We start from the raw sequence: 26,071 nt of genomic DNA, 5'->3' as shown, positions 1-26,071 counted from the left end.
CATTTCGACCATTTTAAAGTGACAATTCACTTGTCTACAGGTTTTGGGTTTTGCAGTCTAGTTGTACTACCATCTTCCCAAAATCCCTGGCTTTCCAAGGCCTTCACTTTTCAAGCAACACTGATTCCAACTGGTTTGTTTCATGATGACATTAATAAGAACGCCTCCACCACAACCTAAGAACTGGAAGACAACCTACGGTTTGGGCTCTGCCAAAGTTCTGCAGAGATGGAGTATTAAAGGAAACATGATATATTTAAGAATCATCACATTGGCCGGGTGCAGTGGCTCACGCCTGAAATCCCAGCACTTTAGGAGGCCGAGGCAGGTGGATCATTTGAGGTCAGGAGTTCGAGACCAGCCTGGCCAACATGGCAAAAACCCATCTCTACTAAAAATACAAAAATCAGCCAGGCATGGTGGTGGATGCCTGTAGCCCCAGCTACTCAGGAGGCTGAGGCAGCAGAATCACTTGAACCTGAGAGATGGAGGTTACAGTGAGCCGAGACTGTACCACTGCACTCCATCCTCGGTGACAGCAAGACTCTGTTTCAAAAAAAAAAAAAACAAAACACAACAACAAAAAAGAACAAACGCATTACTAATGGTTTGGTGGCCCAATATAAACACACTGCTGTTCAAGATGCTCCATTTCAGCGTGGCCCTTTCTGAAGGGGGTCAGGAGACGGGCTGCAGGCTATCATCTTCCAACCCTCAGACTTTCCAAGCTGCCTCTGGCTTCCACCCTGAGAACTGGATGGCCAAGCCAAAAGCTTGGTAACAGCAGGTCCAACTTGACAACAGACACAGAAATATGAGGACATAAAGGGAACCCAGGTAAAAAGCCTCTTTCTTCCTTCCATCGCAGGTTGGCTAAGTCATCACATTTCAGCACAGCTAAGGTCCTGACTGCCCGTGGACACACTCACAGCCCAGGCCCAGTATGGACGTGCAGGGCACCCTCGGTCTCCCCCGCGTCCCACCCAGGTGCCAGGCAGACTCCCTGGCTGTGTCCTACCAAGGACAGACTGACTACTAGGAAAGTCAATGATCCTGCGGTTCCCAGTTGGGGAGGAACTGGCTTCTGCACCCTGGCACGCTGCCCTGAGCTGCCTTCTGGTCTGCCCTGCGCTTCACCAAGCCAGCAGCCTGCTCTGCCCACTGAGTTATGACCGGAAGACCCACTGACTGGCAGGGGAGTGGAAATAAGGTAACCCAGGCTTCTAAAGGTCCACACCTGCCTATTTTATTTTCTTGGAGGTGCCTGATGAAAGCAATCCTTTTTATCACGACAGAAACATCACAGCAGGGATCGCCCCATCACAGTGATGTCTTATCTGGCTGCGTTTAAGAAAAACCACGTCATGTCTTCTTAGAGAAGTGAGGATTACAAACACTGGGTTCGCTTCTGCATCAGCAAACATACGGCTGTGACCTGAGGACGGACCGCTCACCTGTGTGTGAGACAATCCCACACAAGCTCTGGCTTCAGAAGCTCTCTGCTTTCTTCAATCTCTGACATTCTCCTAAGAATTTCAAACTATTCAAGGGAAACTGGTGTTTCACAATAAGAAAAAGACATTCTTTTCTTTAAACAGTTCACATTTATTATTGATAACAATAAAAAAATCTTTTAAAGACTATCAGTATTGTATTACCAAGTGAGGTAATATGTTTACAAAACATTTATAGAATTTGATATGCAAATAACAAATTTAGGAAAGAAAGTGAATTAAGACATAAGTAATAGAGGGAAAATCAAAGAATCATTAGTACTAAGAAACGGGAAACGACAGCAGCGTTTTAAAAGAGTGGCAAGGTCCTAAAAGTAGAGACATGATGCAAACTGCATACTCAAAACATAGCTGCCCCAGAATTCCCTTACAAGGGGAGTGAGACTGGATTACTCGGGAGGAAACCCTGTAAGCATTTGTGCCGTCATGTGCTTTGAGCTCTTCACGATGCACTAAACTCTTTGGGGAGAAAAGAATGCCACTCCCAAATCAACTTAAAAAGAACAGATCTTCAGCCTGGGAGGGGGCAGGGGATGGCTGCAATTCAAAGAGTTCTATAAACATCTCTGGGCACATGAGGACTGTTCAGTGAAGCATTTTCTTGGCAGCTGTCAGCAAAATCGCCATCTGAGACACAGAGAAAGAGAGAAAGAAAGAGAAAGCAGGGACCATCTTCAGGTCCTTGTGATTTGGGAACAGGAAGCACCGGGTGGAAGCAGCACAGACGCACTACTAACCCTACCTACTAACCCTACCGCGCTTTCCGGAAGCAAGGCTTCGGGTGCCACTGAGGAGCTCGATCTCTAAGAGCAAACACACAAATGTGGTCCAAACACAGGTGATCACAGCAGAGGCCCCAGGACATCTACAGTGTGCAGGCAGCCACTAGGGCAGACCCGGCCGGGCCAGAGGGCTGCTTGGTCCCTCCCCCGCCCTCCTGATCCCTGCACGGGGCGCACACAGCCTCCACACAGCTCTCCAGTCACGCAGCACCCACCCAGTGCCTTCAGAGCGGAGCTGAGATGGCACAACCAGGATTTCCATGCTTACCACACACACAGGTGACAGCTGCGTGGGGTTTGGCATGACAAACACGTCCTCTGCTGCACACAGAAACACACGTTCCATGTCCTTATTGTGGAGGCCATCCCCTATGCAACTTCCGGACAGATTCTCAAATAACCTGCTTTTCCCATAAAAAGCTGAAAAATAAGGGCCTGTACTAGATAGAGCAGGCTTTAAAATCAGGAATTAAACAGAAAATGTAAAAGGCAAACAAATCCCATATTCTGATTTGCTTCTATGAAGACTCCTTCATTACTCAAACTTTCTACTCATCCCGTCCCCCCAGCACCCCGTCATGCACACAGGCACACACACAGTACATGCACGCACACACACACACGAGTCCGCAATTCCCATGTACACAGAAGCAGGGCTCCTACACGCCCCAAGCCACCCTGAAGTGGATGCGGGAGATGCTGCTTAGCTACTAATAAAACCCCGTGGACAGTGTCAAGCGGCAAATGCGACTTGCTGGTTCCAAGATGGCCTCCTAGCGGCGGGAACTGTCTGGGCTCTGAGGACGACGAGCCACCAGAGGGCACTGAGGAGATGGGCTACACTGGGCTGGGAACTGACCGCAGGTGAGAAGGGCGACGCGCGGAAGGAAACAGGGAACGAACCCCCCCGCCCCACGTTCACATACAGAAAAATCCTGCTGTAAAAAGTATCAAAAAGATTCGAAAAGGTGGAAAGAGAAAGTAACGTATAACGATGGCAGCATTTTCCTAGAGTCACCAGGAGTCCCCGAGAGCCCCTCCTGAGCCCCCGGCCCCACTTCAGGACAGTGGGTGGTGTGGGTGGGTCTGGCCCTGGGACAGGGTGCTCCGCAGGTGGCCTCTGAGTCCGCAGAGGAAAAGGGCCTCAAGGGCTGGCCCTAAGTCCACAGACCATCTCGACTGTGGCGGGAGGTGTGGGGGCCGCAAGGCAGCTTGGGGGAAGCGAGCTGGCAGCTTCCGTCCCAGGTGAGGAGGGGCCATCTCTGGAGGGTGTCACCGGAATTCATTCACTAATGGACAATGCGGAGTTCGTTGGAAAAATTTTTTGCATCAACATCTGAGACTACGTCAATCCTTTAATTGGTATAGAAACTACTACTCTTCTTTCAAGAGAGCCCTTGTGCTCTGGTTTGATTTTGTGCACAACGTATACAAAATCTATGGCTATTGAGTTAAGTTAGGATCAGAGTTAAAACTACCTGCCAAGGTAGTTTTGGGATCAAATGACTACATTTACCATCTGAGAGCTATCTGCTATCTAGAGGTGAGAGGAGTCTGTACAATGTCGCCCTGGGCGGGCGGGCGCAGCTGGCTGTCCGAGGAGGGGCGGCCGTCACACACTAGGTGCAGGCAGCGTGCACTACCTGGAGATCATGGAGCTGGAGTGGGACTGGCTGGAGGAGGTGGTGGCGGCACTCAGCTGGGAAAAGCCACTGTGGCTGGACTCCAGGCTCGTCATGGAACCTCTGTAATGGCACAGGGAGGGGCGAGGCGTGAGGACCACCCTGCCAACCACCCGCCTGCCCACACTGCCTGCCGGACTTCGTGGCCCACCCTGCTCTCTGCTCACTTCTCAACCCCATCAGTGCTTGCCAACGGGGGATGGACCTGAGTAACCCACCCAGGGGGGCCGGCTTCCCACAGCCTGCACACAGACAGCAGCGTGAGCGAAAGCAAAGGCAAAGTCAGCTCTGTCTCTGACACTCTCCCTCTGCAGACATGCAGGGAGTCACAGTGCCAACAAATGACCCCCAAGCCACTCCCTCCTGGTCCTCTGAGCATCCCTGAAACCTGACGCCACTGCTGATCCCGCACATGGCGTGGGACTGCAGCCTCCCTCCAACCACGCCCAGCCGTCCGCAGCACCTGCTGTGGGGAGAGCGGCCGCACCTGAAATCCTCCGAGCCGATCACCTCAGTGTAGTACATCACTTTACACTTGTGTGAAGAGACCTGCAGGGATGCGAGCACGTCGTCCACCCGGGGCAGGCTGCTGGCAGCGCACGCGGGCATGCTGTGGAATTTCCACTGCAGGATGTAGAAGCCCGGCCACCTGGTCACATGGGAACCCTAGAACAAGGAGAGCAGTGGCAGCTGAGGGCAACTCGCTTCCGACCCCTGGCTCAGCACAGGCTGTGACAAGCGCCAAGGGGGACTGTCTTTAGGATTTCGTGTAGCTACAGGAACTATCTCAATGGGATTCAGAACCTATTTTGCTTCACCGGTAGGTTTGACAATGTCCTTCCCTCTACTGAGCGTAGTCACTCTCGGGTGCTGGGAAGCCCAGAGGGACAAGCTCCGTGTCTGTGGCCCTCACGAGGCCACCCCAGCCCACCCCACCTATGGAGGCAGGAGCCTGGTGAGCTGGTGGCGCTCGTGCTGGAGGGAGGGCTCAGCACAGCCTCCCTGGACCCGGCCTCACGTTCTCTGACATGCTGCCAATCATCCAGCATGTTCGGGGCTGAAGGTGCGTCACCCTAGAGAGAGACGTCAATCCACAGAAAGCTCTTTCTCCATTCTCTCTGAAATTCGTGACTGTGGTAACACAGCTTAGCTGTGGATTGTTTTTAAAATGGCAAAGGATTCTTTTACTCTGCTCTAAGACTACTGAAACACGGACAAGGCTTGCCCCTGAAAACTGTAAAGGCAGCAGAATGAGGCATCTATTATGAAGGCCAGAAGCAACCTCCGCCCCCGCCCCAAGGCTACTGTGAGCACAGGCACCCAAAATAACCAGCCACAATGTGAAAAGGGAACCGAAAGCATTTGAAACAAATTAGGAGGTTTGGTAATGAGAGTTAATAGTTCTCTAAATACTTGTCCCTCTTACTTCTATTTAGGGTGATTTTCCTTTGAAAAAGACAAATGCCACCCAGTGAAATGAGGCTGGGGGGAGAATCCTCTGAAGCCCAGCTGGGCCTGTGCGTGCGATGCCTTCCCTTCCTGTCACATGCTGCTTTCGGGAAAAGTCACAGATTCTGTCCAAAACCACTGCGAGGCCTGAACTCTTTCCTGAGTCCCTCTGCTCCTCCAGGCGAGCTGCTCCTCCACAGGCAGTGCCTCAAAAGCTACACAGGGCTGCTCAAGGAGCGAAGCAAAGACTCCTACTCGAGACAGAATCACCAGCCGTACGGATCACAGATGCGCGATCTGCCCGTGTGAGGTTTTACCTGCACGCTTTCTCCTTCTTTGCAGATCAGCGGCGACTCCACCATGCTGTAGTCGCGGCCCAGCTGCCAGACTTTGTCTATGAGCTGCACGTTGTTCCCACCTGGAGAGGTGATGCTGTGGGCTCCCAGGGAGTCCTTTTTGGCTGGCTGTGGCGACCTCTTGGAGTGATAGATGTTAAAGACAATGTCCCCTTTGCACACGTCGAAATCCCAAGTGATAACCGACGAGGCATCCACGATCTGAATGAGAATCTGAAAAAGACGCAGCGTCAGGCGGCCACGATCCACGAGCACCAGGCCCACGTGCTGCCAGTGCACCATCCCCTCCAGGGGCTCCGGGGTGCAGGTGCTGAAGCTGGGGAGGAAAAGGCTGAATGTGCATGGGCGGATCTCTTTCCCCAGAGTCACACGCCACCATCCATTCAACCGCTGGATCCTGCTACATGTCATGCACCAAGCTCTGTGCTCTTTGTGACCTGCACCTACAGGCCCAAGATCTCCCGTACACCATCTTCAGACACACTTTAAGAGGCCAGGTCTTAGTAACACCAAACACTGTGAGCTCATACATGAGTGGTTCAGAGGACTGCCCTGGGCTGGAGAGAACAGAAGGCCCTGGAGAAGGTGAGAGCTAAAGAAACAGCAGGCGGGGGAGCCTGAGGACAGTGTTCCCAGCGAGCGGGAAGCAGGGGCACGGAACCAGGCCTCCCATGTGAGGCTCGCACGGGAGAACAGTGGCGAGGCTGGGTGAGTGGGATGAGCCCCTGGCATGGCAGAGGTGGGGTTGAGGCGGTCAACCCCCTGAGTGCTGAGAACCAATCGGAAACTGAACTTAGACACAGCGCCGACAGAGCTTCCCCACAGGGAGTGATCAAAGTTAGTTTCAAAGATTTGTGAGGGAGGGACGTGAGAATTAAAATCAGCTGTGCAGAGTTCTGCACTCACTGAACACTCCACCTAAGGAAGCAGCAGAGCCAGGCCGCGGCCCCTCTCGTCAGCCCACTGCACGCCGCCTGCCGTGCCCTTCGGTAAGTGGCTGCTCCACAAGCCGGGCTCCCTTTCAATCCTGCCACTGCCACCTCACCACTGAAATCACTTCGGAATGTCCTTCCACAGCAGAGTCAGTGCGGTCCCAGAGTCCTGTCTAAGAACAGCAGGTGGCACTATGTGGCATGGCCTGCTCTTCAGCAAAGCGGCTCCCCAGGCAGCTCCATCCCGAGGCCCTGACCCCCCATGCTGACGGCACCTCTTTCCTGCATTCACAGTGGAGCCTCTGCTTCAGCCTTCCTTTAGGTTTGTGGCTATCTCGGATCTGTGCTTCATTTAATAGCCAAAGCAGAAGTGAGGTTTTTACCATGTGGATGTTTACGATGCCCCCGATTCACACGAAAACACACTGCATCCCAAGTTCTTGAAACATGGACAAGAGCGATAGTGCCTAACAAACAAGGAACAAGGACTCGGGCCCTGCAGCCTGCCCTCCTGGTAAGAAATGAATACAGATAATCCTCAAGACGTTATGAAATCTGAGATTCCCCTACGTATGTATCTCCAAGTAAGGCACAACAAATCTGTCTCTGCTTGTTCAAACCATGGCAACAGCATTCCCTTATCCACCTGCCCTGCAAGCACCAGGTGAGCTGCTCAGGAAGACATCCCAGCAGAAGCCACTGGCAGATGGCTGACCCAGGTGCCACCACGGCAGGAAGCAGGCTGCAGTCAGCTCCTGGCCAGCACCATTGCCCAAGCCAGCACCACATCCTCACCAAACACCTGCTCTGCACAGTGCGTCACCATCCTCTCCAACAACTCTGGGCCACGAACCTTGAACTGGCTGAGAAGGGAGATTCCGGTGCAGGCCCCTCCTGCTTTAGGTCACTCGTGATGCTACAGGACAAACATATGGCGTGCACAGGAACGCGGAATGCCCCTGCTTCTCTACCAAAAGTGACAGCAAGAAAGGAACACAGGAACATGCTCCTTGCTCCATTAGACTTACAGAAACAGGAAAATTCCCAAAATATCTGTAAATAACCACAACCCAGTCAAGAAAAAGTAGCAAATGGGCCAGGCACGGTGGCTCACACCTGTAATCCCAGCACTTTGGGAGGCTGAAGTGGGTGGATTACCTCAGGTCAGGCGTTCGAGACCAGCCTGGCCAACATGGTGAAACCTCTCCTCTACTAAAAATACAAAAATTAGCTGGGCGTGGTGGCGGGTGCCTGTAATCCCAGCTACTTGGGAGGCTGAGGCAGGAGAATGGCTTGAACCTGGGAGGCGGAGGTTGCAGTGAGCCAAGATCGCACCATTGCACTTCAGCCTGGACGACAGAGTGAAACTCTGTCTTAAGAAAAAAAAAAGAAAGAAAAGAAAAAGTAGCAGATGAAGCCTGTTCAATAAAACCATGAAATAAACTCATTTCAGGAGTTAAGTGCTCCAACAAGGAAAGATTAGCTATTCCTATCTCTGTGTTTGGTGGCTTTAGTAAAATGGAGGTCAAGAGATCCAATTTCCTTTCCAGGCACTCTGATCAAGCACTGCTAGTTTCTATTCTGAGAGAGATGGCTCTTCGATGTTGACATTTACTGAAACTAAGTATCGAGTGTCAACAAAAGCCTAAAGACAAAGAGCAGAAAAACAAGTGGACTTTTCTGAAAGAAAGGCTGCCAGGAAGCCCTGCGAGGGCCCCGGCTCTCTGCTGAGGAAGGGCCCGCCCAGGTGCAGGAAGGCGGAGGACTTACCTCGTGCGGGGCTCCTTTGAAGACACTTGCAGACTGGTAGATGGTCTCAGTCCAGAGCTTGAGGTCTTCGTTCTCCAGCTCCTCCGCAGTCCGGTACAGAGATTTGGGGACCAGTCCGCCCTCTGGCACTTCGCACTGGAAGCAGAAACACAGTGGCAAAACCTGTGCAAACACAAACCAACCCCACGAAACCCAGACACGCCAGCCAGCACCATCCCCCTGCGCTTAACTCCTGGAAGTTGCTGAGAAAATGGAAAACACTGGCAGGGTCGTAAAATACTCTGCACTGCTGAGCAATATGTTTTTAAAAACCACTTAAATACATGTGTTTTACTTTGCATCAACAGGAACAAGCTGAAGCGGAAGTAGCACAGAATTCCTACGAACACGCGCGAGGCACTGCCCCCAGTTACTAAACTGGCTCACAACAGGAGCGCTAGCGTCTTTATAATGCCCTGTAAAGGAAGAGTATTACTCTAAGAAAAGAGTTTTGCTCTCAATAGCCACAGGTATCATTTTTATGATAGGAAATTATAGTCAAGATGTAGAATCAATGAATAATGTTTTGTGTCTGAAGTCAAATGACTGGTCTATAACACCAGCCAAAAACTAATGAAGAACTTCTTTTGAACTTGCCTGAAACAAGTTGAATTAGAATTTGTACGTATCATAAATCTCCGAATTGGCCTTTATACAATGACTCCACAGTTAAGTTCATAAAATCGAAGCCCTCCTTTCTATTAGCCTTGGGAAGCAACTACATAGAAAAGAAACACTTCAGTCTTCAGCCTGCAAAGGGTCAAAGCAGCGATGTCGTGTTGGAAAAATACCAGACTGACCCCTGGTTAGTAACCTCCAGCCACCAGAGAGCAGAAGTGAACAACCTCCTTTCAACTACCAGCCTGAACAGCAGCAGCTCAGGAAAGTGGTGAAGAAGTCTTAGAAGGCCCGAGTTTTTGGACAGCTCAATTAACCACAAAGACGCTCAGCATTACAAACACACTACGGAGGTCGGCATGTGACAAACAGGTGCGACTGGCGGTGAGGCAGGTCTCCTTGTGCTCCGGCTCAATTCTTTGCGTCATAATTGGAAACAGCAACAACATGGGACGGCTAGCTCATATGAAAGGAGTTCAGAGGTTTCCACAAATCTGAGCCTCCAGTTTAACCTCACAGGCACTTGCTAAATTCTGCTCCTGTAACTTTTACTGTAACTTACTTGCTCTTTGCATTGCACTGTGATGATGCCCGTAATTTCCTTAAAGTGGAACTGATGAAGTGAAAGCTAAATTCGTTTTCTAAATTTCTCTAACCATTCAGACAGTCCAAAGTCCCTTGAATGTCCAATTCATTAGCTAAATACCTGAGTCACACCCAGTGGGCACACATCTCTAACGGGTAACTTGATGTGAAGGGTGACTAGAGAGCCCTTCTGATAGGAAGCTTCACCCCTGTGAGTTCAGCCGCCACAGTGTGCCATGGAGCAAGTCACTGGGACTTCCACAGGCTTTGGCTTCCGCAATGCTCCCATGCCACAACTGTGCGCCATAGGCTAGAAGCCTACAAGGACCCCAAGGTTCTGAGCTTCTCTGAATACAAGGTAAAGAAGAGGAGGCCTCTGCTTCGTTACTCAGCAACTCAGGGTATTAAAAACCCCAAACATATGTTGAGAACCACTTCCCTTCGTTTTTTTACTTTAAAGATGTTATCCAGGCCAGGCGTGGTGGCTCATGCCTGTAATCCCAGCACTTTGGGAGGTCAAGGTGGGCGGATTACTTGAGGTCAGCAGTTTGAGACCAGCCTGGCCAACATGGTGAAACCCCGTCTCTACTAAAAATAAGAAAATTAGCTGTGGGTAGTGGCACACGTCTGTAATCCCAGCTACTCCAGAGGCTGAGGCTGAAGAATCGCTTGAATCTGGGAGGCAGAGGCTGCAGTGAGCTGAGATCGTGCCACTGCACTCCAGCCTGTGCAACAGAGCGAGACCCCATCTCAAAAAAAAAAAACAAAAAAAACAAACAAAAAAAAAACAAAAAAATGTCATCCAGCCTGGGGCAATATAGTGAGAATCTGTCTCTACAAAAAATTAGCTAGGTATGGTGGTGCAGCCTATAGTCCCAGCTACTTGGGTGGCTGAGGTGGGAGGATCACCTGAGCCCACGAAGTCAGGCTGCAGTGAGCTGTGATCGTGCCACTGCACTCCAGCCTGGGTGACAGAGCCGGACTCCGTCTCCATAAAAAAACAAGGAGGGGGAGGGGCAGGTGGGACATTTTGAGAACATTCAATTTTTTAATAGTATTTTAAAAAATATGACAGCTCCTCTAAAATGGTTTAAAGATCTGATTCACACAAAGCCGTGTGAATAAAGCAAGCTACAATTGTATTATATTCTACAACAAATTCTCATTTTTATTTAACAATGAAGAAATGTACAGTATCAACAATTAATTAAATGGTTCTCTTTAACTTAACCCTGGATCAGAGAAATGGCAGCCAAAAGAAACAAAACAAAAACAAAACATCCAAATGACTAGAAGTTCTGAAAATCATTTGTGCAAATCAACACCGACCTCTCCCACCTGCAAAAGGGGCCAAATGTGCCGTTTCTCGCCTCAAGACATACCATGCACTCTCCACTCAGGAAATCTGGAATAATCTCTTTGTCGATGTAATCCAGCAGGCCTCCAGGACCCTGGTAGTCATTTCCTGCATAAATGAGGAATTTCCTTCTGGTGTTGTCATCAATGAACGGACTAACCTGTGAGGAGGAGAAGACCATGCAGTCACATTTCTCTGCTGCCTGAGTGTCCAAGATTAAAATGACAATGTGGTATTCTGAGTGGGAGGGTGGGGGGAGGAAATTCAAGTTTATATACTTCTTCTGTCAAGTCTAGTTGCATGGCATTAGGACACTCAAATTTTGTTTTTCCCCTTTCTTAAACAATTTGAGAAATCTTACAGCTCTGCATGCTTTTTTCCTAAGTAGTTAAGACTTTAGGTCACAGACACACATCCATGAATGCATGCGTGTCTGCTTTCCAAATGGCTCACAGTTACCGCAAAAAGCATCTCAACGCACCAGCGTCCAGAGCACGGGAAACACCCTGGGCGCCCGCAGGATGAGAAGGCGGCCCAGCGTCTCCGGGTAGTTGGCCTCCACCACCTCGATGATCCGCAGCAGGGCTTTCACGCCAGGTCTCCAGAGGTGGCGCATGTTCAGCCCTTCCAAGTCCACCAGGCAGGTCCACGAGCTGCGGTTGTGCAGAGATGTGTTTCATTCGACAGACAGCACACTTAGCAAACTACGTCTTCTCATTTTTTTTCCTTTTTGGTCATTTATAGCTATTTCCAAATACATCATAATCCGTTTTTTAAAATGACAGTGCTATGAACTCTGTTTATATCTACTTGTACAAAACCCACAGGATCAGGGTGGTAGGACCAAGGCCTGAAACTGCAATGAAGGCTGATTGCTAATGCATGAAAAGCTCTCTCAGATATGCTCAGTGAGCCGGCAAGCAAAGCCACAGTGTGCTGTCCTTGACATGCTAAACCGCCCCCCTAACCTGCCATCAACAGGGCACACAGCTAGTATTTTAACACATATTGTGTCTGAACTGCAGTGGGCTATGCTTCAACAGAGAGAGAGAGAGAGAGAGAGAGAGACAAGCGCTGTCTCAGGAGCTGAGAATACAGCAGTCAGCAAAAGGCCCTCAAAATCCCTGTTCTCATGGAACTTACATCCCAGTGAACCATCTACACCCTTATCAATGCCAGCCTTTGAATCACTGAACATTTTCACAACTCTTTACTATAACTTAAAGCTTGGTTTAAGAACACAGAGTCATCTGAGAGGGGAGGGGAGGCAAAAACAAGCAAACGACCTGTAGCCCTGGGCTCCCACAGCCCACGCAGACTAAGCAGACAGGCCAACCCACTCAGGCTGATGTGACAGCAGCGCCTGGGGTCAAAAAACCCTAACTGTTCTGTCCCTTGTCACTGGCATATTACATGTTCACCTCTTTTCTACCTTTTAGAGCACCCTGGAAAATAATAAGCAGATTTTAATTCCAAAAATCAACTAGAAATATTTAATGTGTTTTCTCAGTAAGTTGAAAGGAAAAACAAAACCCCACATCTACCTGATAGGCCGACCGAAGACTTTTGTATTCTCTTCGCATCGCCTTAGCCCTTCTTCATTTATGGAGAGAACCTACATACAAAAGGGCATGAAAATTGTCCATGATTAGTCTAAGGCTAAAACTACCCCGTCCAGCTATGGAAGAGGGACACTAACAGCGTATTACAGATAAGTGTGTAAACCAAAAAAGTGACCTATGCAGATTTTCTTACACATTCACATGCGCTAACTAAACACATCACCACCAACAAAAATATTTCACTCTTGGCTGGGCGCGGTGGCTCAAGCCTGTAATCCCAGCACTTTGGGAGGCCGAGACGGGCGGATCATGAGGTCAGGAGATCGAGACCATCCTGGCTAACACGGTGAAACCCCGTCTCTACTAATAAATACAAAAAACTAGCCGGGCGTGGTGGTGGGCGCCTGTTGTCCCAGCTACTCAGGAGGCTGAGGCAGGAGAATGGCGTGAACCCGGGAGGCGGAGCTTGCAGTGAGCTGAGATCCGGCCACTGCACTCCAGCCTGGGCGACAGAGCGAGACTCCGTCTCAAAAAAAAAAAAAAAAATTTTACTCTTGACAGAGAACAAACACTGTCGTGTGCGGCAAATCAAAGGTAACGGCCATCCGAAGTGAAGCGTAGAGGAATCCCCAGATGAGCAGGGGCCTGGCTCTGGGGCTCTGTCTTCAGAACAAGTGCAGGGGAACAGCAGATGAGCGTCTGTGAGTGTGGGAACACTCTTGATACCACATGTGGCAGCCAAGAGAAAAGGCAGCCTTAGAACAGACGTAAGGCATGGCTCAAGCGATCCTTTGCTTTAGGTTAACAAACCCTTCCCCTGTAGATAAAGACCATCTCCATTTCTATGTGTGACCGTGTGCATGTGGGGATATATAAACATACATGGCGGTGGGGGCAGACTAACACAATACACAAGGGAACACCAACAGTGAGCCAGGCTCAGTGGTGGTGTTTGCAGTCCCAGCTACTCAGGAGGCCGAGGTGGGAGGACCGCTTGAGGACAGGAGTTTGAAGCTGCAGTGAGTTGTGATCACACCCAGGAATAGACACTGCACCCAAGCCTCGGCAACAGAGTCAGATCATGTCTCTTTAAAAAAAAAAAAGGCCGGCCAGGCAGAGGGAGCTCATGCCTGTAATCCCAGCACTTTGGGAGGCCGAGGCGGGAGGAACACCTGAGGTCAGGAGTTCGAGACCAGCCTGGCCAACATGGTGACACCCTGTCTCCACTAAAAATACAAAAAAAATTAGCTGGGCGTGGTGGCGGGCACCTGAAATCCCAGTTACTCAGCAGGCTGAGACACGAGAATCACTTGAACCCGGGAGGCGGAGGTTGCAGTGAGCCAAGATCACACCACTGCACTCCAGCCTGGGAAACAAGAGTGAAACTCCATCTCAACATAATAAAAAATAAAGTCAAAAGTGCATAGTTCAGGATAATGGGGTTATAAATGTGCCTTTTTAGTTTCTGTTTGTTTTCAAATTGAAGGACCATCTTCTTCTCTGCGAGGCGGACACACCGCTGCCAATGGCGGCAGCAGCAGAGTGGGGCCTGGCTGGAGTCGGCAGGCATTCAGGACGGTCTAGAGAAAGATGCCAAGAGCTCGCGTTAAGGGCCAGTGGAAAGAAAGCTATCAAGAGGTCTGCTGTGAGTGGCGTCCCAGGAGGGGGCAATTCCATGTGGCAGTGAATGAAAAGACTGAGAACCGCTGCTACACAGGCATCTCGGGGGAGACCTGACTGCTGCACTGATGCTTCCACTGTGAGAGACACTTTTATAACTTCTTGTCTTCTTTTGAAATTTTAAGATATTAATGTATTTTCAGTTCTAACTACAAAAGCAGTTCATGTTTGTTTTAACAGGCTGGTTAACACCCCAATCCTACTGGCAGAGAAAGAAAGTGGCGCCACAGTGGAGCCTGGAGTCTCTCAGCCGCGCACTTACGTATCTCAGCAGGGCTTCCTCCCCGAGCGCTCTCACCAAGCCTTTGGTGTCCATCTGCCCCAGCCTGAGCACGTAGAGGGGCCGCCCATCTGCAGAGGAGGGGAGGAATGAGTTATCGGCACCATCCCAGTTGAAGCTGAGGATACAACTCTAAGACCCTTAACAGGGAAATGTGTTCGCCTGTGTTCCACGAGGACTTGAAGATCTTTCTCTTAGAAGCAGCAACTGATTCATGTGTGTGATGCGGGGTGTGTGACCAATATTTACCCCAAAAAGTTGCAAATGAGAAAAACAAAAACCAACTGACAGAGTAGCTGTGCAGGGTCCTGGAAATAGAAGGCTGTGCTGGGATGAGGGGAATCCGGCTGGAGCTCAGCTCGAGCTGCCTACAGGCTGGGCTCAGTCTGAACAACTGCCCACAAGCTGGGTTCACCTTGAACAACTGGGGCTGCCCAAGAGCTCTGATTTTCAACAGCAAGGGAACATCAAACTATCCAGACACTTCTTCTATGACTAGAGAGTACTATTAAAATTTTCTTTTTTAGAAAATCTTTTTTTTCATGTCACTGATTACTAAAAACTGAATGCAAGATTTTTAAAAGCCAGCTTCCCTCAATTCCCACTCTAAGGACCAAGATAAATGAGAACATTCTAAAAATCCTTAAAACCCCACCAGACAGCCTGTGTTGGCTCTACTCTTTTTTTTTTTTTTTTTGGGAGACGGACTCTCTCTCTGTTGCCCAAGCTGGAGGGTAGTGGCATGATCTCGGCTCACTGCAACCTCTGCCTCCAGGTTCAAGCGATTCTCCTGCCTCAGCCTCCCAAGTAGCTGGAACTACAGGTGCACGCTGCCACGCCCGGCTAATTTTTTGTATTTTACTAGAGATGGGGTTTCACCGTGTTGCCCAGGCTGGTCTTGGACTCCTGAGTTCGGGCAATCCACCCACCTCGGCCTCCCAAAGTGCTAGGATTACAGCCATGAGCCACTGTGCTGGGCCTCCTTTTTTTTCTTTTTTTTTGAGACGAAGTCTTGCTCTGTTGCCAGACTGGAGTGCATTGGCACGATCTCGGCTCACTGCAACCTCCGCCTCCCAGGTTCAAGCAATTATCCTGCCTCAGCCTCCCGAGTAGCTGGGACTACAGGCGTGTGCCACCACGCCCAGCTAATTTTTGCATTTTTAGTACAGACGGGGTTTCACCATGCTGGCCAGGATGGTCTTAAACTCCTGACCTCAGGTGATCCACCCGCTTCGGCCTCCCAAAGTGCTGGGATTACAGGTGTGAGCCACCGCACCCTCTTTTTAAAGTAGAGACAATATCTCCTTTTTTTTTTTAAGTAGAGACAATATCTCACTGTGTTGCCCAGACTGGTCTGGAGGTCCTGGGCCCAAGTCATCCTCCTGCCTTGGCCTCCCAAAATGCTGGGATTACAGGCGTGAGCTATTGCACCTGGCCTGGCTCTACTTCTTTATGGCCTGGAGGTCGAATGGGTGCCGCCTGAGAGGAGCCTAACTCATCGCATACTGCCATCCACACAAAGGGAAACAGATCTTGGTGGCCACAGTGCATCCCTGGAGTCAGCACTACCCAGCCTCCTGCTGCACTGTCCCAAAAGGGGCAGCAGAAGGAATGCAGACGGATCATGCTCCTGAAAAGGAACCAAGACTTATCTTCTGTGGTTAACAGAGGACCAGCAGTGACATGCTGACATGGGACGAAGGGTTGGAGGGTAACATTTATCTCGTATTTGTCACCTAGTGAACTTCATCTCCCAGGAGAATCTAGCTCTAGACCTGGTCTACTTAAAGCAAAACATTTTTATGTGCTCCAAAATCTTATGGAAAGGTCTATTTACAGAAAGTTTCTCCCAAAATGTGTTTAATATTAAAGACACATTTGTCGAGGCCAGGCACAGTGGCTCATGCCTATAATCCCTGCACTTTGGGAGGCCGAGGCAGGCAGATCATGAGGTCAGGAGTTCAAGACCAGCCTGGCCAATACGGTGAAACCCCATCTCTACTAAAAATACAAAAAGTAGCCGGGCATGGTGGTGGGTGCCTGTAGTCCCAGCTACTCAGGAGGCTGAGGCGGGAGAATTGCTTGAACCTGGAAGGTGGAGCTTGCAGTGAGCTGAGATCTTGCCACTGGACTCCAGCCTGGGCGACAGAGCCAGACTCTGTTGCAAAAAAGACACATTTGTCAATGACTACAAACTTTTTAACATTTTACCGGCAGGCCTATAACAAAGTGGAATAATATAAATACACATATTATGTTTCCAGTAAAAAGTAATAAAGTTACAATTAACCTGGAGAAATACAAAACATGAATTGGTAATTCCAGACAAAGCAGAGCTTTGAGCAAGTCCTCCGAAAGGACTTGCTTAGAGGGAAAAAGCCAGTTCTACGGTGCTTCCCTCCCGCTGATGCTTCCAATTCCACCCTGCCCAGCTCTCAAACTGTGGCTCAGGAAAGACAGCGTAGTTTTGACAGTGAGGTCTTCCTGCAAGGCAGGTATGGAAGGCATTTGGGGAACTGTGTTTCACGGTTCTCATTTAAACCACTCTTCATTTTAGGTGCACCGCCACCCTTCATCCAGGCCTTACTCCCAAAGCAGAACTGAAGTGCTCATGGCTGTGATGTAGAAAACCTGGCTGAACCTTTTTAAGCTCTCATAGGGTTTAGGTCATTGAAAAGTCCCTTTGTTAACACTGCGCTACTGAAAACACTGCTGCCTTTTTAATAGGTCAAAACAAACCGTACTGCATCGAGGAAGTCAAGTCATTTGCCCAAGGATGACGCGCGTCCATGAGGAAAGAGCAGTCCCAGGCCCTTCCTGCCTGCCCAGGGCGGGATGGGAGTGTGCCCGCGGGGAAGCGTATCAGTCTGTTCAACTTGGGGAAGGTGCCAAATTCTCAGAGTGAGGAGAAACGATGCACTCAAGGGGCCCCACTCAACTCCAGGGAAGGAGGCCTTGGAAGATATCTTCAACCACACACAAGACCATGACGGAAACACAGTTTCAACTCCACCCGCCACACACAAGACCATGACGGAAACACAGTTTCAACTCCATCCGGTACCTTTGTCGTGATGATGCCAGCCTCCCGCGTAGTAATCCTGAAGGACCTGAGGAGGGGTCCAGGTTTCAAGAATGTAGTCTACCTGGTGCTGCTTTCTCCACGTCAAAGACTGACACATGATCTCTCTGGCTTTGTCAATATTAAAATCCCGTGCACGGAGGAACCGAAGAATATGCTCATCTTTTGGAATCTGTTAAGAGAAAAAGACGTTTCTAAGCAACGTTAACAGTTGCGAAGGGAATGTTGGGAGGCCGAGGTGGGTGGATCACTTGAGCTCAGGAGTTCGAGACCAGCCTGGCCAATATGGTGAAACCCCATCTCTATTAAAACTACAAAAATCAACCAGGCATGGTGGTGCATGCCTGTAATCCCAGCTACTCGGAGGCTGAGGCAGGAGGATCACTTGAATCTGAGAGGTGGAGGCTGCAGTGAGCCGAGATCACATTAACTGCACTAAAAAAAGTTGCTAAGCGAGTAAGACCCTAAAATTTCCACTTTTCTTTTGCAGACAGGGTCTCTCATTCTGTCACCCAGACTGGAGTGTTGTGGCATGATGTCAGCTCACTGGCAGCCCCCAACTCCTGGGCTTAGGCAATCCTCCCACCTCAGCCTCCTGAGTAGCTGGGACCACAGGCACACGCCACCACACCCAGCTAAGTTTTGTATTTGTAGAGATGTGGTTTCCCCACGTTGCCCAGGCTGGTCTCAAACTTCTGAGCTCAAGCGATCCTCCTGCCTTGGCCTCCCAAAGTGTTGGGATTACAGGCGTGAGCCACCAGGTCTAAAACTCCCACTTTTAATCAACAGTGAGCTGCATTACTATACTATTTAAAATAAGCTGGTACCAGAAAAATCTCCCTTACTGCTCTAGAGAAAATCAGCATTATCAGTTTGAATAATCGTTATGGTATTTCATTTTAGTTTCTGCAAAGTAGAGCGAAGGCATAAATAATTCCCTAAACATCAAATGCTTCAATTCTATGAACAGATCTACGAATGACTACGATCTGTGCACTTTTCTGTACACATACCGCATTTAAATAAAAAGTCAGAATAAAGAGAGAGCAGGACACCTGGCTTCTGAATGGAAACCTTCATAGTGCCAGTGACAAAAGAGAATTAAACATGGATGATGTTGAGAAAGGCAAGATTTTTGTTCCGAAGGGTGCCCAGTGCCACACCACGGAAAAGGGAAGCAAGCACAAGACTGGGCCACATCTCCACAGTCTCTCTGGGCAGAAGACAGGTCACATTGCTGGATTCTCTTATATACAGATGCCAATAAGAACAAAGGCATCACCTGGAGTGAGGACACACTGATGGGGTATTTGGAGAATCCTTGGAACAAAAATGGTCTTCACTGGCCGGGTGTGGTGGCTCACGCCTGTAATCCCAGCACTTTGGGAGGCCAAGGCAGGCGGATCACTTGAAGTCAGGAGTTCAAGACCAGCCTGACCAACATGGAGAAACCCTGTCTCTACTAAAAGAACAAAATTAGCCGGGTGTGGTGGTGCACACCTGTAGTCCCAGCTACTTGGGAGGCTGAAGCAGGAGAACTGTTTGAACCCGGGAGGCAGAGGATGCAGTGAGATGAGATCGCACTATTGCACTTCAGCCTGGGGAACAAGAGCGAAACTCCATCTCAAAAAAAAAAAAAAGAAGACAGAAAGGGCAGACTTGAAAGTTTATCTCAAAAAAGCTACTAATGAGTAGTAATTGGTCACTGTCTTATTAGAAAACAGAAATGTCATGACTTTTTAATGTGTATCATAATTTAATAGATCTCATACACCAGAATTCAGATCATGAACGATCATCAGAATATTTTTGTTGGGCAATCCTGATTTAACTAATGCTGGCTTGTGGTTAAAGGACTATGTTCGGTTTTTTGAATTTTAATAATTCTGATTCAGTAATGCTACACTGCTTTCCCCTTCTAAAGACATGATTAGACTTCACTAGTAATGTTCAACTTTCACAAAGATCATAAATGCCATCTTAAAACCTATTGGAGATTGGTTTTATATTTGGGTTACATAACTGGCTATATGACTATTTAAATACCGAGGAAATCCCTTCACTGTCTCAGAATCAAGCAAGACTCACCTGTATTTTGTATTTATTTGCCTCTTAAAGGCAAAGGCTGAAGATAAAGCAGCAATATTTCCTTTATATCTCTGGCCTTAACTATGCCAATCTAATTAGAATTTCCTGTACCCAAAATGGTGCCCTTTACTTATTAAAAGGCATTTTAGTATAGTTTATGTGTAATATCAAATAAGGAATATTTAACACTTCTCACATTTTATAGATAATCTATAAGGTCAGATGCTTTTCAAAGTCAGTATGACAAGAAATAGTAGCAAGTTAAACTTTACTTTTGAATTCTTTACTACTTAAGTCAGACTAAGTCATAATTTAGCACTGTCTTTAAAAAGTCATTCGAGGCTGGGCCCAGTGGCTCACACCTGTAATCCCAGCACTTTGGAAGGTTAAGGCAGGTGGATCACTTGAGGTCAGGAGTTCGAGACCAGCCTGGCCAACATGGTGAAACCCTGTTCTCTACTAAAAATACAAAACTTAGCCAGGAATGGTGGCAGAGCTAATCCCAGCTCTCAAGAGGCTGAGGCAGGAGAATAGCCTGAACCTGGGAGGCAGAGGTTGTAGTGACCCAAGACTGCACCAGCCTGGGTGATGGAGCAAGACTCTGTATATTAAAAAAAAAAAAAATTCAAAAACATAAAACTGTACAACTACCATGTGTCTATGTGATTGGCAATGGTGCTTTTGCCAACTTATTAGAAAGATTAAAGTAGAGGAGATATACACAAAGTTAAATTTTATGACTGATCATAAGACTTAATTAAAAACCACAGAAAAATAATACAAAAAAGCATGTTGGGTTTTCATGATGTGGCAGTATTGCTGACTAACATACAGGAATCTTCTCCAGATTCCATTACTGTCAATCAACAGGTTGGCCTCCCTGAATGAAGAACAAGACCAAGGCCGTATTCTGAGTGTCGCGTGGACTAAGTGTCTTCCTCCGTGGTCATGTGCTTACCAACTCAGAGGCTGGTTCATCAGGAGAACAAGAAGGGGGTGGGAACATGAGCTACTCACGACCCCAACTCCTGGGAAATAACTCAAAAGCATGTGGCCTACTGATGTGGCATCATCTTCACTTAGAAAGGACCACAGTTACGTGGAAGTGGTTAAGAATGTAGGTTCTGGAACAAAATGGCCTGCGCTCAAATCCTGATCCCACCACTCGCTGGCTGTGAGACCTCAGGCAGGTTACTTCACTTCTCTCTGCCCCAGTTTCCTCACGTGTAAAACCAGTGAAAAAACACCACCACAGAGAGCTGCTGGAAGGACGGAATAAAGGCCTGAAAACAGTGTCTAATACACAGTAAGTAGACAACAAATGGTGGCCATCATTACTGCAGTGGTTTTCTTGATGTCTGGTATTCAACGGCACTCAGTTATTTGTTCTGTAGTAACCAGGCTGACAGAATTAGAGATCAGGCCGACTATAAGTCATGCCTAGTTTCCTTTTACTAAATAATGCCAATAACTTGCTAGATACATACCAGGCTCTGCTCACTACAAAAGGCTTACCATAAAATCTACACCTTTATGAGGCCAAAATTTCACCAAAAACCTGCAAATTAAAGCTCAAACATTTCTAATCTCTGATAAATCCCTGAACTCTTTTTACACCTTCTGAAAATCTGAATGTATGAATACTTGGAACACATGGTGCTTTGTGATGTGACACTGTTTGCAGCCAGACCTCACTCTGTAAAGTCTAGAAAAATGTAGTCAGTCATGAATTATTAACTTGCTATGAAGGACTTAGATTCCACAGAGACACAAATTCAATGACTTCTAAACTGGAAGAAACCTTCCCAGCTGTGGAAGTTGGGAATATTACTCTTGGTGACCATGAGCAGGAAGAGATTCCATGATTTCACACAGTTCTGGCCCTGCACACTGGGCGTGGTGCCGACACTCACTTTGCCCTTGTGGGTCTCCTGGAGCCACTGGCGAAGTCTAATGAGGCAGCTCTCCTGCAGCGGAGTCAAATCGCCCAGGTATCTCTTGATGTAGTCGGCATCTAGTTTGTCTGGAATGTAAGTGACATTTATTTACAACAAAAACACTGGAGCTTTAGGCTCCCAAAGTCTTCCTGCTCAGTAGAGTTAACGTGTGGTCCTAGAGTCTTAGAGGCAAATGAAACCGCAGAGATGGCAGATGTAAACCAGATACCCTAGAGGACTCTAGGGACAGGCTTTGAGATCAATCACTGACTCAACCACAGGTCAACTTTCTGACTCAATTATCTTTCCCTGATTACCACTGAGTTACCTCTATTGCCAAATCACAATACTACTCGTGACTAGAAGAGATATTAATGGCTGTTTTAATTTCAAGAGGAACATAACACAAAAAGGACTCACAAGATATAAAATTTATAAAAAAAAAAAAATCCAGGAAATCTAAATCTATTTTGAATAGAGCTACTGTGTTCAAGAATGTAAGAAATCTGGTGGCTCACGCCTGTAATCCCAGCTACTCAGGAGGCTGAGGTGGGCAGATCACCTGAGATCAGGAGTTCAAGACCAGCCTGGCCAACATGGTGAAACCTCATCTCTACTAGGAATATAAAAATTAGCCAGGCATGGTGGTGCATGCCTAAAATGCCAGCTACTCAAGAGGCTGAGGCAGGCGAATCACTTGAACCCGGGAGGCGAAGGTTGCACTGAGCTCAGATCGTACCACTGCAGTCCAGCCTGGGTGACAGAGCAAGACTCCATCTCAAAAAAACCCACAAAAAACAAAAATTAGTCGGGCGTGGTGGCACGTGCCTGTGGTCCCAGCTACTCGGGAGGCTGAGGCAGGAGAATCACTTGAACCTGGGAGGTGGAGGTTGCAGTGAGCCAAGATCACACCACTGCACTCCAGCCTGAGCAAGACTCCGTCTCAAAAATAAATAAATAAATAAACAAACAAACAAATTCCTTCCTTAGGCCAGGCGCGGTGGCTCACACCTATAATTCCAGCACTTTGGGAGGCCGAGGCAGAAGGATTGATTGAGCCCAGGAGTTCAAGACCATCCTGGGCAACACAGTGAGAGTCCATTTCTTAAACAAACAAACAAACACCTTCCGGTATCTATAGAAGAATAAAAATAACTTGATATAACCCTTCCGACCTATTAACAAAAAATCTAATGAAAAGTAAAATGAATGTGTTACATAAGTTAGAGGACAAGGGCCAGAAATGAGAAATGGGTCTTTTCTTTATGAGTTATCTAATGTTCCAAGGAAGCGGGAACAGGCAGAGCAAACAGAGAGAAAACGGCAATGCTGACTTCCCTAGCCTTGCTCTCGGGATGAAGTCCCTGCCAGACCCACCGTCAGGTGTGCCCACCACGGGCTCAGGTGCACTGGGGCTGCTGAGGGCATCACCACTCAGCCCCTCCTTGAGGGCAGCATCTGGGATGACGACGGCCATGGACGCTGCTTGCTTCTTGCAGGATGACAAAGATGTCTCTGAACAGGGCGTGATGGAAGGCGGAGTCCAACGGGGCACAAAGGTTATGCCTTCTTCTTCTAACTGGCGAAGGTAGTATTCAATGATTTCCTTTCCCTTTAAAACAAAAGCAATTTAAAGGTGAGTATATATTCAACATTCAAATCATTCATCCCTCCCAAGATTTTTCTTTTTTTCTAGCCAACAGAAGATGGTTTGTAGCCCAGACTGGAGCGCAGTGGCATGATCACAGCTCACTGTACTCTTGACCTCCTGGACTCAAGCCATCCTCCTACCTCAGCCTCCCCAGTAGCTGGGACTACAGGTACGTGCCACCACATCTGGCTAATTTTTGTGTTCTTTGTATATATGAGGTTTCGCAATGTTGTCCAGGCTGGTCTCGAACTCCTGGGCTCAAGTAATCTGCCCACCTCAGCCTCCCAAAGTGCTGGGACTACAGGCATGAGCCAGTGCGCCCAGTCCCTCACAAGCTTTTCAAACACCAATAAAACGGAACTGCTACAAAATAAATAGAAAAAAAAAAAAAAAAGGCTAAATGGTTTTGTGTTTTCGTTTATTTTACTTGTTCTTTTCCAAGGTTTAGGAACTAATATCTAAAGAGATGGAATTTTTATATGACTATTTTAAAATGCTGATTTATGGTACTTGTATTCAATATATGATTTGTCTCAATTTCAATTCTTTCCAACACAGTACCCTGAAAAAGAGCCTTCAAAAACCACTCCATAACCCCACATGGAGAGATTTCAAAACCACAATTCCATAACAACTGATGAGCAACAGCACAAAAACGAGAAAGGAAGGTCTTCCGTGGAAGAACTGACAATCCAAGGCGGGCAGCCTGCCTGGCAAGCACCTCCCCAGGCCTCCTCCCGATCCTGCTGCAAGGCCTGGGTGCTGTGTGCCAGCTGCTGCTGCCTCTCCCCAACTTCCACCTCTCTCAGCAACTCCAGGCAGACAGTGTCATAGCGGGAGCGACAGGCACCTCCTTCCCCCATCAGCAACCAGCACAACCTCAACCCCTATACCTAAAGATGAGGCGGGGGTTGGGATCACAGCGTCTTCCACCCAAGAAATGCTGCAAATCCTTCGCTACCCCATCTCCAGCCTTCCAAAAAGACAGGTCATCTCAGAGACGCCTGCCCACCCTCTGCCACAAAATCCCAAGATACACTCACTTTTTTAATGTTGCTGGTATACTGTTTCATTGCAATTTTTTCCACAGTACTTTCAAAACCAAAGAAAGATTTAATATCTAAACTTGCAGACTGTTCAAAACAGGTCCAATCTTCATTTTCAGGGTGAACCTGCGGATAGAGAGAAAGCATTCTCACCGACTGAACTGACAAGAGAGCGTCATTTGTCTCCTCCTCAGTTTAACCAGGGACCAGAAGAAACACTTACTTTACTAATAATGCTACTATCATCAAGACAGCAGATGGAAAAAATGCCAAAATCACGTTCAAAATCAGGACCAAAATCACATTCTAAATCACGAAGAGATCCAAATAATTGTTCAAAAACATTTCAAAGATGACTACAAAAGGAGAGCTTTGGCCAGGTGCGGTGGCTCATGCCTATAATCCCAGCACTTTTGGAGGCCGAGGCGGGTGGATCACGAGGTCAGGAGATCGAGACCATCCTGGCTAACACAGTGAAATCCCATCTCTACTTTTAAAAATACAAAAAATTAGCCAGGCATGGTGGTGGGCGCCTGTAATCCCAGCTACTCGGGAGGCTGAGGCAGGAGAATGCTGTGAACCCAGGAGGCAGAGCTTGCAGTGAACCGAGATTGCGTCACTGCACTCCAGCCTGGGTGACACAGCGAGACTCCGTCTCAAAAAAAAAAAAAAAAAGGGGAGCTTCATTTTCATTCTTGCTTCATTCATTCAACATACTCACTCAACAGTCTTCTCCATCATGAACAAAAAGGTACTGGCCTTGGAAGCTTTCAACAGAGTCTAACAGAGGAGATAATCAGCCAGAAACACAGTAAGAAAATTAAAGATAAGTAAGTGCTATGGAAAAAAGAAACCTTGAAGCAGGCTGAAAGAACCAGGGATAGGAGTCAGGCATGATGGCTCACACCTGTAATCCCAACACTTTGGGAGGCCAAGGTGGGAGGATGGCTTCAGTCCAGGAGTTTGAGCCCAGCCTGGGCAACAGGGCAAGACCTCATCTCTACAAAGAAATTTAAAAATTAGCCAGGTGTGGTGGCATGTGCCTATAGTCCCAGCTACTTGGGAGGCTGAGGTAGGAAGGATCACTTGAGTCTGGGAGGTGGAGGCTGCACTGAACTGTGATTGTGCCACTGTACTCCAGCCTGAATGACAGGGCAAGATCCCATCTCTGAAGAAAAAAAATAAAGACTGGGGGTTGGGGTGTCGGGCTGCAGAATTAAATGGGTGGCTGGGGCTGGCCAAGAAGGAGTAACCTGAGCTGAGATGGAAGGAGGTGAGACTAGAGACGTAGGGAGGAATAGCACAGCATGGCGGTGAGCACCTTGGAGCCAAAGCCCCTGAGGGATGCCCACTGCATGGCAAGGAGGACAGGAAAGGTGTGACTAGGAGAGAACTCAGGCCCTTGCAAGCCACCATAAGGACTCTGGGCTCTTCCCCTGGGTGAACTGCGGAGATGCTTCACGGTTTTGAGCCCAGAGAAGTGACTTGATCTGACATACTTTAAATAGATCACTTTGAATTCAGTGTTAAGAATACACTGCAGGGGAGAAGGGCAGAAATACAGCAATCTGGCAGGAGAGTATTCTAAAAATCTGATAAAAGTTCTTGACTTTTATCAAAACAGGGTGGTAAGCAGTGAAGATACTAAGACAGATAAACAC

At 48.2% G+C, this 26,071-nt stretch overlaps 1 protein-coding gene across 1 annotated transcript in view; it reads right to left on the bottom strand.

The window, feature by feature from the left end:
* Positions 1-1,584: 1,584 nt before the first annotated feature.
* The window catches only part of SEC14L1 (SEC14 like lipid binding 1), a 78,712-nt gene continuing 54,225 nt past the window's right edge, over positions 1,585-26,071 (bottom strand). Inside the window, exons 6-17 of the mRNA XM_033182324.1 lie at positions 24,408-24,536; positions 23,091-23,325; positions 21,690-21,799; positions 17,671-17,860; positions 14,589-14,677; positions 12,629-12,699; positions 11,566-11,737; positions 11,110-11,244; positions 8,486-8,620; positions 5,745-5,996; positions 4,466-4,644; positions 1,585-4,041 (exon numbers count right to left, since the gene is read on the bottom strand). Of these exons, the coding sequence (XP_033038215.1) occupies positions 3,936-4,041; positions 4,466-4,644; positions 5,745-5,996; positions 8,486-8,620; positions 11,110-11,244; positions 11,566-11,737; positions 12,629-12,699; positions 14,589-14,677; positions 17,671-17,860; positions 21,690-21,799; positions 23,091-23,325; positions 24,408-24,536 (1,803 nt within the window). The 3' untranslated portion in view covers positions 1,585-3,935. The remainder of the gene's footprint in view (positions 4,042-4,465; positions 4,645-5,744; positions 5,997-8,485; positions 8,621-11,109; positions 11,245-11,565; positions 11,738-12,628; positions 12,700-14,588; positions 14,678-17,670; positions 17,861-21,689; positions 21,800-23,090; positions 23,326-24,407; positions 24,537-26,071) is intronic.

The sequence above is a fragment of the Trachypithecus francoisi genome, unplaced genomic scaffold, assembly GCF_009764315.1.
Source record: "Trachypithecus francoisi isolate TF-2019V2 unplaced genomic scaffold, Tfra_2.0 Lachesis_group20, whole genome shotgun sequence".
Lineage (NCBI taxonomy): Eukaryota > Metazoa > Chordata > Mammalia > Primates > Cercopithecidae > Trachypithecus > Trachypithecus francoisi.
Note: the sequence above shows the minus strand (reverse complement) of the source record. Positions and strands in the feature narration are given on the sequence as shown.